This window comes from Ictalurus punctatus, chromosome 11, assembly GCF_001660625.3.
Source record: "Ictalurus punctatus breed USDA103 chromosome 11, Coco_2.0, whole genome shotgun sequence".
Taxonomy (NCBI): Eukaryota; Metazoa; Chordata; class Actinopteri; order Siluriformes; family Ictaluridae; genus Ictalurus; species Ictalurus punctatus.
The window spans coordinates 1,308,067-1,322,500 of NC_030426.2; the positions used below are offsets into that span (position 1 = coordinate 1,308,067).

The 14,434-nt window shown below is 38.1% G+C and overlaps 2 protein-coding genes across 2 annotated transcripts in view; one reads left to right on the forward strand and one right to left on the reverse strand.

Annotated features, from left to right (window-relative positions):
* Positions 1-14,434, forward strand: part of LOC108272118 (uncharacterized) — a 131,122-nt gene that overhangs the window by 74,563 nt on the left and 42,125 nt on the right. The gene's annotated exons all lie outside the window — the stretch shown is intronic.
* The window catches only part of fam83c (family with sequence similarity 83 member C), a 13,194-nt gene continuing 9,843 nt past the window's right edge, over positions 11,084-14,434 (reverse strand). Inside the window, exon 5 of the mRNA XM_017480320.3 lies at positions 11,084-13,310. Within this exon, the coding sequence (XP_017335809.1) occupies positions 12,374-13,310 (937 nt within the window). The 3' untranslated portion in view covers positions 11,084-12,373. The remainder of the gene's footprint in view (positions 13,311-14,434) is intronic.

The window sequence follows — 14,434 nt, forward strand, 5'->3', positions numbered from 1 at the left end:
TCCGTTACGTCCATGTGACTGGCAATGTCTTTGTAAAAGAGCCCCACTGAGAATAGCGTTTCAAGAGCGTCTTTACCATAATTGGTGAGACACTCTATTATGCATCGTTAAGGATATGTGTTGGAACTTTGTGATATGAGACGGTCTCCAAGCGACATGTCCACTTGTGAAAATATTGTAGATCCGGCATAGTCAATAAGCCCCATAGGGGCTCCACTGCAATGTCTGTACCGTCTGCATTAGTGATTTTGAGACGTAAAAAAACAAGTGTGTTTAGGTCCACATAATCCTCATTACCAGCTATAAAAAAAAAACTCCAGAGGTGATGTTTCTGATATTGCTGACAACGGTGGTACTTCTATATATGTATTTTTTTTTTTTTCAATAACGGTTTGAGTCAACGGTACTGTGAATAGATCCAATTCGGTTTTTAAGCATTCTTCTGACATATTGTGTAGTAAAGACATGGTCTGAAATACTGTTTTGACGCAGGTCTTTGGTCTTTTTGCTGTAGCGCTGGCTGGTGTCTTCTTGTGTTTACGTTTTACAACTGATGATTTCTTGATATGTTTTCTTTTCTTCATCGTTTGGCCACTCCTCCGAGCCCCTGGCGGTCTTGATGCTCTTCTGCGAGCCATCACCACAAGTCCGGACCCGACTTGAGTGTTGTTATTGTTGTTATTATTAAGCGTATGCGATAATGTATTGCTAACAACATCGCTTACTTTGTTTTTTTCAGCTGATTTAAGATGCAGCTTGGCTATACTAAAACCACGTTTTAGCAACGGAATAGCCGTTCTAAAGAGACCTCTAAATATACCCCCTAACCCGGATCCATACATAACTCTGCCCCCTGCATAACCGGGGAGCCCATTCCCCGCTTGATTCTGGTAATACATGACATAAAGCAGGGGGTATGTGCGGTGATTGTTGAAATATGATATATTTTTTTTAACAAATTGTTTCACAGGCCTAAAATGCAGCTTGGCACACACCTTCCCGTAACTGAAGGGCACGTCTCAATTTTGATCATCTTTCACTTGTATGGTTATCTCACTGACGGACGATTTATTAACCGATACGTAGTGTGGGGTGTCGTATCTAACACTAACATTCTTGTGATTCTCCCCCTCTATATGTACACATCTTAGCAGCGGTATGTAGAAATCACCCACGGTCTGGTATTCTATGATATCGGTATAAATATACATACTGTAAAACCCCGCATTAATGTCAGCCTGAAAAGGCGCATAAGTCATACCAGATCTTTCAAGAGCATGGTCCGTAGTTTCAATAGCAACCCTCCGGTTTTAATCCTAAAATATTGGCCAGTTTTCCATAAAATGTCAGTGATGTCTTCGGAGGGCCTTTCAGAAACACCTTATTTTTTAACATGGTCATAGCCGAGACTCGCACGTGGTGTCAGGGACGCGTTGATCTGCCTGATCAACAAAAACAAAAAAAAAACGACGTCGTCATAATATCCAGTCTTTAACCTGTAAGATGTGTTTGATATACTGCCTTCAATATTATATTCGGTGACCCGATTCTCAATCTTCCTTGTTTCACCATAGTTGAAAATGAACGTAGCATCTTCCTCATTAAATGTGTACCACGACAGCGGATATTCAAATTCGATTAACCCGAATTGCCATTCTCCTTTTAGATTGATAGTTTTCGATAATTGAGTTGTATACCACGATATACTATTTTCTGGATAAACAGTTCTTGAGGCGTTACAGGGAAGCGTTACATAAAAACCACCCGCAGTCATGGTTGGATTTTTACATGAATGTGTGCCATCTACGAGGTTTCGTTTGTTTTATGGGGTTTGTACATTGACCAGTTCTTTCTAGTCAATCCATGATGCGAATTTTGAGGGCCATCCGAGCCATCTAACCAAAACCAATGTTTTTCGGCCTTGTTTCTTCTTGTCTAAAATTTTTTCCACTTTAAATGTTTTGTTTTTGTTCACAAATATTTTTTGTTATTCCTCTTCATAAAAAACACCATCGGTGACATCGCCGTCATAATCACACAATCTATAGATGGGACATTCGTGTGATATGCATTCTGTTATGGTGAAAAACTCGTGTGTATACTTTTCTAACAATGTCGTCAACTTTATATTTAAATTTAGGAGTTCACATCAATAGGTCTCATCTTAATGCTCTGTGATATCTGGCATTGTATCCATCCGTGATGTCTTGTAGAATATTGATATAGCGTTTGGAGTTTGTAGCAGTTAAATATCTCCACATCAGCCCTTTTAAGTTCTATTAAACCGCTCGACGATGCACGCTTTTAAATCGGTGGCTGTTGCAAAATGTTGTATGTTGTACTTTTTTGTCATGTTTTGAAAATGTTTATTAAAAAATTCTTTCCCATTATCTGTCTGTAGTTTACGGGGCACCCTGCCCTCATCCAGTATAGATTGGAACGCTTTAGACACCTCTCCAGATTTATTTTTTAAAACCCGAGTCCACGCATATTTACTAAACATGTCTATGCACGTCAACAGAAAATGAACGTTGTCGTTTTCCTTGGCGTATGCAGACATATCGACTAGATCTGCCTGAAACTGCATGTCAATACCATAAACAAAAACACGATTTCTTTTGTATTTTAACGGAGCAGTTCTGTGTAGCGTGTAAGCATCCTCGCCGGCGAGCCAATCCGAAACTTGTTTATCTGTTAAACGAACCCCTTTTTCTTTTAAAATGCCGTCTTTTAAACGTTTTTTTTTTTCTACCACTAAAAGACCCCGCATTTGAAGGTGTGTAATACATTTTTTTCATTTCTTCCGACATATCGACACTTTTGCCTCCACAAAAGAATAACTCAGATGGTCGTAAATGTCATTGTATTTATTTCACTAAAAGAACACAAACGTTATCATACATCATCATCATCAAGGGAGTGTAGAAATTTTATACACATCACAGTGTTTTTCTCAACCATATATGTGATAAATGTATCTATTATTTCACAGACAACAGTCTGCTCATTTCTCGACAGAAGAATTACACACAAATCATGCACATATGTACACATACATAAAATGTCTACAATTCTAACACGTCTGCCACATTCAGTCACAAGATTTAGTATTTTTGTGATAGAAGCACAAATCGGATCGCATGCATTAGTACACATATGCAACAAAACAGACCAATCGCGCACCATACCTCGCACAAGACACATCTGATTCACGAGATTTCTTAAATGTCTTGGGTCAACATCGCATCCGTTTACAGCACAGTCCGTAAGGCATTTCTACAACAGACTGAACATCTCGCACCTAATACGGCGCTTAAGCAGACTCTTTGCTTATCCTGTAGCGCTGCACACATTCCCCATCTCAAACGACTGGTGCGACCCGCTTCCTGTTGTCCACGGCATCGCAGACGATCTGCTCGCTGCTGACATCCACAGATTTCTCTCTGACCTCGTTAAGCCTTTGCACGATGTACACTTCATCCCGCAGCTCGTGCAGAACGGCATCCACCGATCCTTGAATTCTCTGAGGGTTAACCCTCAAACCACACCGACTCAATGATTGAGTGATGAAATGTTTAAGCCCAGGTTTGAGCAGATCACGCGATAGCTCCTCAAAGTATTTGTCAAAGATAAACGCGCCAGGTCCGAACAGACACAAGTGTCTAATCTGATTCGGGTGATCCACTTCGCACCCCAAACAGAGTTCTTTCAGCTTTTTGTTGATAACATGTTCCAGAAGGACCACGACTGTCACTTTTATAATCTTGAATGCGTCAGATCGAATACAGCTGTCTGTGTCATCAATACCGATGTAGGCAGAGGCGCCAGTTAAAGAGCCGCTGATTCCGTACGGAGTTGTGAGGAAACTGAGGTTGTGATATCCTAATTCCTTTGCAGAAATTATCTATCGGTTGTCGTATGTTTGTGGGAGGGATTCTAGCGTTGTTGTATTGTCGTCAGGCAAAGCTGGCTCTGTTTCCGGGGTGTTGCTGTAGCAGGCATATGCATAATCTTGAGAATCTTGTAATACATGTTCACTGTGACACAGGCCACCCCGTTTTAATCATCGCTGCATGAGGCGGTCTTGAGAGAGGTTCTTGGGAGTTGGTAACGCCCTGTTCAGGGTTAAACATCAGCTGCTTTACAATGTCATCCCCACAAATAATTTTTGACAAACTAACACATTGTTGTTTTTTTCTTGGAGCAAAAGTTAACTCATCACGCTTTTCATCAGAGTCTCTTATACGTGTGATGCAGGACAGTCTTCTAGGGATATTAGGAGTTCTCGGAGTAGCCACTGTATCAGTTAGTTGCAGACTGTCTTCTGTGTTTTAACCGTAATGTCTTAAGACGATATTTAAAAGCCATTAACACCCCAAACACTAACTCATTATCATAAACATACTGATAGGATTATACCACGACCCCCTGGTCATAAAATAAGTGTCTCCCCCAAAAACTCTTGGTCAGGAAAAACACAAAGGGTTATAAATTAGACTACCTACAAACTGTCGTTCAGGAAAAACACAAAGATCATAAATTTGCACACTACTTCGATTGACAGTTTGACAGAAAGCGCTGTCTACCGGTGAAACACGTGTATGGGTGTGGGTTTAAAGCGAGAGAGCGAGAGAGAGAGGTGTGTCTGAAAGACATATGTATGGCGAGGTTTAGAGAGAGAGAGAGAGAGAGAGAGAGAGGGAGAGGTGATTCGGTTTAACGTCATTACTGCTTTAACCCAGTGAATGGAAGACATCTCGGGAAAACTTATCTTCTAGTTTAAACAATACGGCGATTCTTTTAGCCAACACTTTAACATTTTTACCTAATAAGGATCTTTGTTTAGAAGTCATGTAATACGTACGATTCTTTTTAAACGTCTCTTTTAACCATTTTTACATCGTAAAGGTTTATGTGTTTTTTGGAAGACAAGTAATACGGATTTCTTTTTAAACAGCTCTTTTAATATTTTTTTTTTTTTACCTCCTAAAGGTGTATGTTTAGAAGGTATGTAATACACACAATTCTTTTAAACAGATTCTTTTTTTTAAAAAACGCTTTACCACCTAAACTTTTTATTCAAAGGCAAACCGGGCTCCGTAAAAATGTAATTAACATTTGTTTTAATTTATTTCACAAAACAAATATTCTACTCATATATGTACACATTCAAACATCATGCTTTTTCTAACAATGTGGTTACACAAACGAAATAAAGCCACACAGTAACACAAACACATGCCCAATATTAACCATTGATAAGCTTTTCAGACGTATCCCCCCCCCCCCCCCCCCCAAAAAAAAAAAAAAAAAAAAACAACCAAAAAACAAAAACAGACTCATTAACATAAACACCTTTGTTGGGAGTGGGGCTATTCCCCCCACACACCCCTCTCCACCACTGTCCAGACACACAGGAGCCAGATTGACCCACTGATACAGTCGATAGGGTTACCCCCACCCTCATGGTCATAAATTAGCTTACCTGCAGAAACGTTGGCCTGAGAAGCACAAAGGAGCATAAATCAGCACACACTACTTTGATTGACAGTTTGACAGAAAGTGTATGATATAACTACTCACATCTATTTTCTGTTAAATAAATGGTCAAAAAAGCTAAATTATTTCCATAAGGGGAAACTTTAAAATAATATCTAAGCTAAAGACAGATTTATTTAAGCTTTTATTTACTATATCAGATTTTCAGTGGGTCAGTAGTTTCCATGCATGTTTTTAGTATCTGATGTCATTGCATTTTAATTGTCTTAGCTTGAATCGAAACCACTGGGGTTGCCTTCTGCAAGCTTCTCACAATAAGCTTCACACAAAACTTTGAAGTACACCAGTCCCTTTTCTAGCAAAACACACCCACAACATGAAGCTGCCACCCCATGCTACACAATTTAGTTTGTGTTCTTCAGATTTAAAGCCTCACCCTTTTTCCTTCTACATAGCATTGATCATTATGGGCACACAGTTAATTTTTTTTTCTTCATCTGACCAGAGAACACTCCTCCAACAGGCTGGTGTTCACCCACAAACTGGCTTTATTATGCTGGTTTCAGAGTAGGGGCTCCTTCCTTGCATGACAGCTTTTTAAGCCATGGTGCTGTAAGACTCTTAATGGTGAATGAACACACTTTGGTACCTGTTGCCTCTAACTCCTTAACCTGTTCCTTTGTTGTTGTCTTGGGGTTCAGTTGAACCTTTCAGAATAAAGTTTGTTCATCGCTGGCAGTTAATTTGTGCCTCCTTTCTGAATGATGCATTGTTTGTGTGGTCCTCAGCATTTAATATTTGCACACAAGTTATTGTACAGATGCATGTGGTACCTTCAGATGTTTGGAAATTTCTCCTAAGGAGGAACCTTACTTGTGGAGGTCCACATGTTTTTTTTACTGTGGTTTTGGTGGAGTTGCATGGATATTCCCGTGACATCAAGGACAAAAAGGCACTATCCCTAAAAAACAGCCAAAGGTGCACCACTAATTAATTCATAATTATAACAATTGGCCAATCAAAAGCTTCTAAAAGACATAATAATTCTGGAACTTTCACACTAAGGAGATAAACTTGCTCTATGTAAACTAGGGCTGCAATTAGAGATTAATTTCATAAACGATTAGTTGGCCAATTTATAATTTGTTTTCAAAAAAATTAATCGATTAATTGGTGGGGGGGATACTCTCAGTACCATTTTTTTCATTTATTTAAAATAAAATCCACAAACTGAGTGTTACAAATATAAACTTCAGACTAAAACTTTACACAAATGTTTGTCCAATTATATGAGACTGACAAGAACCCAATACACACAGACACACACCAGAATATATATTATTAATTTAGGACTGTAGTTCAATTCAATGATTTTTGTGCATCCATAAAAAAAATGCATAAATACTTGCACCTTGTAGTTTCTGTTACTCACTGCCTTTAGGCATGTTGTTTTACTTGTGCTTACTTTTGATCATCCATTCATCCATCCATCCATCTTCTACTGCTTACTCCTTCTCAGGGTCATGGGGAACCTGGAGCCTATCCCAGGGAGCATCGGGCACAAGGCGGGGTACACCCTGGACAGGGTGTCAGTCCATCGCAGACTTTCGATCATAGTGTTTTAATTAGACATTACATATCTTACTCGTGCTCCCACTATGTATCACCATGTCTACACTGCGAATGAGGAGCAACATGGTCTCGTTACTAATAGAGCACTTCCGTTATAATAAATGATGGAATTTACACTGCAGGCGTGCTAATACAGCATATAAAGACAATAAACTTACATTAAACTAAACCTTTTAAGCAACTTGCACCAGTTTTCCCAACCCCTTTCACACAGTGGAGCATTTTGGATACAAACATAAGTTTGTGCTCATGCATCACTGTTGTGCTCCCAAGCTATACAAATTCTGCTTTATAAAGTTTGATATTCTCTGTCATGTTTAATATAAAATGCTACCCTGCCTTAGAGGACTTGGAGGTCACACACTTTCTTCCTCAGTCACTTGACGATTATGCCTCTGTCTGATGGAGACTGAGGTCATGTTGGGTATAAAAGGTAATATTGACACAAACAGTAAACAAGAAATTTATGGTCTGTGACTCTGGGTATCTGCTAAAGCTAGCAGCATCGCATTACATGCGTTTAACATCATGTGCCACTGACTGGGAAACAGCTTATACTTTTGGTTAGTAAAAAAATCACTAGCGTTCCATTTGAAACGATACTACCCTTCTACAATTCATACACTAGAGCAGGGGTGTCCAATCTTATCCGGAAAGGGCTGGTGTGGGTGCAGGTTTTCATTCCACCCAAGCAGAAGCCACACCTGAGTCTATGGAAAGCCAAGATCAACTGATTAAACAGGTGGAATCAGGTGTGGCTCCTGCTTGGTTGGAATGAAAACCTGCACACACACCGGCCCTTTCTGGATAAGATTGGACACCCCTGCACTAAACGGTAGAGTGCATACTGTGTAGTGTAAGTGTATAATACTTCACTTGGGACTACAAGTTTAGTATTTATTCTCTGATGTGTGTTTTCGGAACATAAGTACTGTAGTGAGTAAACGTACCCCGTGCCTTGTGCATACCAACTAATTGATAATGAGATTCAGTGACAATGATTTTCATAATCGATTATCATCATTTTTATCGATTAGTTGTTGCAGCTCTAATGTAAACCTTTGACCCACAGGAATTCTGATATAGTGAATGATCTAATCAACAAATGACCTCTAATGTGATCAAAGTAGATGCCCTACTTGACTTGCCAAAGGATAGTAACGTTAAATGTGTGGTGTTGAAATAATACGATTGAATATCTTTAGCCCAGGTGTATACAAACTTTTAGCTTCAACTGTAATTAGAAGAATGAAAGGGAGGGGCCAGAAAAGTGAACACCATAAAATGTGAAACACACTTTGATATTTAAAGTGTTTGCCATTACTCATCATGTTTATCAGGAAAGCACTGATACCAGACATCAGTATTATGGAGATGATAACAGCAGTGCTGAAAGAATTGTTGTTCTAAAAACCAAGGATTCATATCTAATATTCTTACTAGAACACCAATCATTCTAAGAAATTTGCTAAAGATAGAACACAGAGAAACTGAACCAACAAGATTTCCAACAAGTCAGTATTTTCAAGTGCTTCTATGGTGTTGTCTTGGTGGCTGAAGGACTGTGTGTATTACCTATAATGCATGCTGAGCCTACAATAGCTTTAACACTGAAATGACCATAAACAGTCAGTTAGTTTACAAATGTAAGGAAAGAACATCTAAGTAGATATCTAATATTAATATTCATTTAACAATTGTTTCCTTTTCAGTATTTAGGGACTCACAAAAACAGCAATATAATTGAACCATAGAATACATGGCAGTATAAGGCCACAGAAAACAGTAAACATGCCACTGATCTGATATTGAGACAAATCTGAAACTATTTTTTTTTTGTCTGAAGCCCTATTTCCTTAATAGCTTAAAATGAATCAAATACTGTAGCTAGAAAGTCTTTGATGCAGCAGAAAGCTAATATTTTGGCTAATATCAGATAACATTAGCATTAAATGTTACTAACATTAACCAGCTACATACATGTAATCTGCTTAATAAACTGGACTTTTCATTGTAACCAAGGACAGCTAGCAGACTTGTGAGACATGTTTGTCTGGTTGTATAGAAACATGTATTGTATATTCAATCACACCCCATGGTTGTTGGCTTTCCTTGACATATTTGGACAAGCAAACATTTGATAATCTTTGAAACTATGCCTATTAATAAAATTGATATACTTGAACAAAACCACAAGGAAAATGAGCTTTTTCAATCATTTATTCAACAGAAATATCAATAGATGTGATATTCTTCTGTGTAAAAAGTGAGTACACCCTTGGCCTCAGAAGCTAGTATTTCCCCCTTTAGTAGAAATAACTTCTTGTATGCATCAAATCCACCCACAACATTTCAATGAGATTCAAATCCGGGCTTTGTCTAGGCCATTCCATAACCCCCAATTTCTTCTTTTTGAGCCGCTCCTTGGTGGATTTGCTAGTGTGCTTCGGATCATTATCCTGTCCACTTTCAGTTCACCTTCGGACAGATAGCCTCACAGTATCTTCAATCTTTGATTAGTCTGTCCAGAGCACAATATTCCAAAAGGCCTGTTCTCTGCCTATATGCTCATTGACAGACCATAGTCTTGCAAATGTTTTTTCCCTGCACGCAGTCTAACTGTAGACTGGTGAATTTCTAAAGTCTTTGATATCACTTTGTAACCCTTGTCAGCTTTATGTAAATCAACAATTCTTGATTGTAGATCCTCTGAAAGCTCTTTTTGGCGAGTCATGGTTCACATAAGCGTGTGCTTCTTGTGCAGAGCAAACTCCAAAAGTTTGAGGGGGTTTTTATCAGTCAAAGTAGCTGTAGTCCACACCTCCAAACTAATTTTCTTAAGAAGACTCCAATTAGCTTTTGTGAAGTCATTAACTCAAGGGTTCACATACTTTTAACACAAGCACTATGAGGTTTTTTTTGGTTGTTCTCAATAAAAGACATGAGCTATCAGAATTTTTTTGTGTTATTATTTTAGACACATTATATTTGTCAATACCCTTGACTTAGATGAAGCTCAGATCACATTTTATGACCAATTTATTCAGAAAATAAGGAAATTCCAAAAGGTTCACATACTTTTTCTTGCCACTGTATATACACACACAAAATTAATTGCATGTTTCCATGGTACACAACAGATATGCTGTGTAAAGTGTAATAATAGTTTACTTATCGACAGTCATCTGCCTCTCTTTGACTTTAAGGTCGCTAACAACGCAGGCCTATAGCTGTAATAAGAGTGTTGGAGATAGAGTTACTTCCACTACTACCAAACAGCTACTAGTGTGCATTTCTCTACTGAATACAACTGAATAAGTCTACAGTAGAAATGGTATGTTAGCTTCTACATGTATGTGTTCAGGAGTAAATACAGCTAACTTTAAATGTTAGTATGAACATAGTTCACAACTGCACATTCCTTCTAACAGAATCTCCAAAAGCCATGTTATATGAATAGTTTGGAAACTTTTGTGCAAGTTGCAGAGTTATCACATTTTCCTGTGATTTCATTCATGTACTTGCAAACAAATGAAATAAAATAAAATTCCTATGAAATGTGTGAGATTAGGCTGACCTATTCACAGGAATCCATCAAATCTGATGTGTGCTTTTTATATATGGCTACAAACATCCATGCCATATACACAAACATTTTAAACAGGAAACACTGAACTGTAGGGAGATACACACCCATTACTACGGACTGACATGAAAGAAGTGAAATACGTAAGAAGGATCAGACATTCAAAAATATCAGATAAAAATAGCTTTGAGGATTAGCACTTAGGCACACATGCTGCTGTGTGCAGAATGGAAGTTCTAGTCTGACTGGCATTCAATACATTACAGCAACAACTGTTCATGCATTTACACACACACACACACACACACACACACACACACACACACACACACACACACACACTCTGTTTCTGTGGTGCTAGAGATGTAATTTTCAAATATTTATTTCCACATCATGCATACAATTCTGAACATCATTTCCAATATGATTTAAAATTTCCCTAACACAGTAGTAATAGAAGTAGAGTGTAAAAGTTTGCAAATAATTTTACAATACTCACTGTGCTCACACAGAATCCAAATCAAAATACAATAAACATTTTATCATTGCAAAAGAGACAGCTGACAATGTTTTGAAATGGACAATAAAAGGACAAGAATTTGATACTGCACATAACTCTCCACCCAGTACAAAATAGACTCTGTAAAGCATGCCAAGCATAATAAAACTTTTTTCTGTAAATTTTGAAGTCTGCATTACCTATTTAGGAGAATACTATTTTTGTGACTACCAGTAACTACAGTTTGTTAAACCAATATTTAGAAGCAGTACCTAGACCAAGATCAGGATCAAACAAAACAATGCTAATCTTCCTGCAGATGCACTTCTGGTATTTCCAGTGTAGGCACACCATCAGCATATTGGTCAAATTGGCTTTTGAACACTTATTTAACTGTCAAGTAAATCACAATGCACATTATGTCATAATTGTACTGAAACATAGTTAAAGTGTTTGGGTCAGTTTGACCCATTACTATAAACAGATTTTTTTTTTAATTAAATTGCTTCAACCTCATAAATAACCTATACATTCACACTCACACTTAAACTGATCTATACTGCAGTATAGATATATAGAAGCATGTTAGATGTTTGAGTGACTATAGTTTCTTAAAAGTTGAAAGTCACAGAATGGCTTGTATAAATACACACGAACACCTGGAAGACTACAAACTTTGGAATGGAATATCCCAAATAAAGGAAAGAACTGCTCCACTTAAGAGATTAATACCATCTTTTTACCATCACTCTCGTTTGCCACAACAATTATAGGTGGTATTGTTGAAACAACAACCTGAATGTCAGAAAAAGCACCAATAAAGTAACGCTATACACCAGACTCTCATATACAACACTTAATTATACAGTACTAACTGTGAATTGTAAACCTGTTTTTTTTTTTTTTTATAAAGTCAAAGTTTACAGGCTGCCAACAAAGACCTTTCATTTTTCTTTCCTTCTGTTGTGTGTGTATATATATATATATATATATATATATATATATATATATATATATATATATATATATATATATATATATATATATATTTTTAAATACACGCAATACCACATTCCCCTAGAATTTAACCTGGCTAGCCCAAAAGGTATTACAAGAAAACCTACATCAAGTAAATGAGGCCAGGTGTGATATAAAGGTCAGTTGTTCTTCAGTTCGAAGCGGCTGTACACCTGCTTTGATTTCATCTTGTTGTAGCGGTTGACCAGGTCTAGTTTGCTGTGTCCCAATGTCATGCGCTTCTCATCCCCTCGGGTGATTCTGCCTTCCTGGCCTACTCGTTCCTTGGGCAAAGTCACCGGTGGAGGAGGACTTTGACTACTTTCGGGTTCATTTTGTGAGAGATCTGGACCCCCAAAAGCTGTACTATATGGAGGTGGTCTATATAACTCATAGGGGTCCTTGTCTCTGGCTGACGAGGAGAAGAGATCAGTGAGTTTGTTAAAAAAAGGACTGGTAGGGCTACGTACTTTGGGTGTTTTGTTCTCCATTAGAGGAATTGGTTGTGCTTTGGAAGCAATGTAATTGTGGTCATAGAGATCCAGGGCTTGAAATTTGGATGTTGATCCTGCAAGGTTGGTTTGGAAGGCTCCTGCTTTTGCCCATTCCACTCCAGACGTTGAACATTCCACTACTGGATTCTGCAGGGAATCATTGTGGAATCCTCTGCCAATGTGACTGCCCTGAGGCATATGAAGTCCTGAATTTGAAACACCCCGCTTCTCCGAGCTCTTGATTGTGCCAGTGTCCTCCTTTTCCTGGGTGACCTTGTAGACTTGAGCGGTTAAACCTGGAGCTGCTTTAATGCTGGAGACGCTGTTGCTGGACTGGCTACTGGAGTGTTCTGAGCAAACCCTCTCCCTCTCTCTAGTTCTTCTGTCTTGGAAAAAGTCCATGTTGGGCACCACCATGTTGTAATTATAGTAGTGAAGCCCTTCCTCATCAGGGTTATTGAAGCGCTCAATGATTTGAGAGTCTGCATAGAGGCAACGAAATTCCCGATCAAAACTTTCAGCAATGCCTCCTGAAAAGTGCAAAATCATGTTGCTGTGCACCTGAGCAGACAGCCAGGTAAAACTGGAAGAGAAGAATGAACATTAGAACAACACAGAATATGCCAATATGCCATGCAGATTATGTGTGTGGACCTTCTGAACAGTACAAACAAACTAAAACTATATTAAAGTGGACAATTATGTAGATGTTCTGTACCAATGGAGACTGGTAGGCAAACAGCCTAAAGAGAAATAACAGAGAACACTGGCCTACAGTCCCTTCTGAAAGTATTGGAACAGCAAAGCTAATTCTATTTTTTTCACTATACATTGAAGACATTTATGTTTGAGATCAAAAGATCAATATGAGATGAAAGATCAGAATTTCAGCTTTCATTTCTTCCTATTTACATATTCATATTTCATATAAATTTCTTTCATATCTAGAGGTGTTAAACAGCTTAGAACATAGCACCTTTGGTGGCGGACCAACCAATTGTTAGGTGTGCAAAAGTATAGGAACAGAGTGTCAAAGTAAATAATGCTTAATATTTGGCTGAATATCCCTTGCTTGCTATAACTGCCTCAAGACAGTGACTCACTGACATCACCAAACTGTTGCATTTTATGTGTGTGCGTGAGTGTGTTGCTTTTCCAGGCTTGCACTGCAGCTTCTTTCAGCCGTTGTTTGTTTTGTTTTCATATTCATCTTTTGATTTCAAACCCAAACCTTTTCAATATATAGCAAAAACAATAGAATTGGCCTTGCTGTTCCAATACTTTCAGAGGTTACTGTATATTCCCCTTGTCAAACCGGCCAACCATACACTGACATAATGACAGAAAGTTAAGCCATCAAAAGCTGCTATGATAGAATGCTTACTTGCAGGTAGATGACAGAGCTGTATAGTTTGACAGCTCAAAAGAGACAATGAGCATATTCTCAAGTATTATATTATCTTCCAGGGGCTGGTCTCTAAATGTCAGGTGTTAAAATGAGTAAAATCCCACTAAAGCAGTAATGCTGACACCTCCATGTTAATCAAGGTACACTTTAACCTGTGGCCCTGCTCACACTGAGCTTAAGTAAACATTTTTATTATGTAAATGGTTTTATTATGTATTTAGTGGTACTGTACATTTATAATAATCTGATGAACCAATAAATACATTTGCATGTTATATTTATTCAATAAAGCTGAGCTC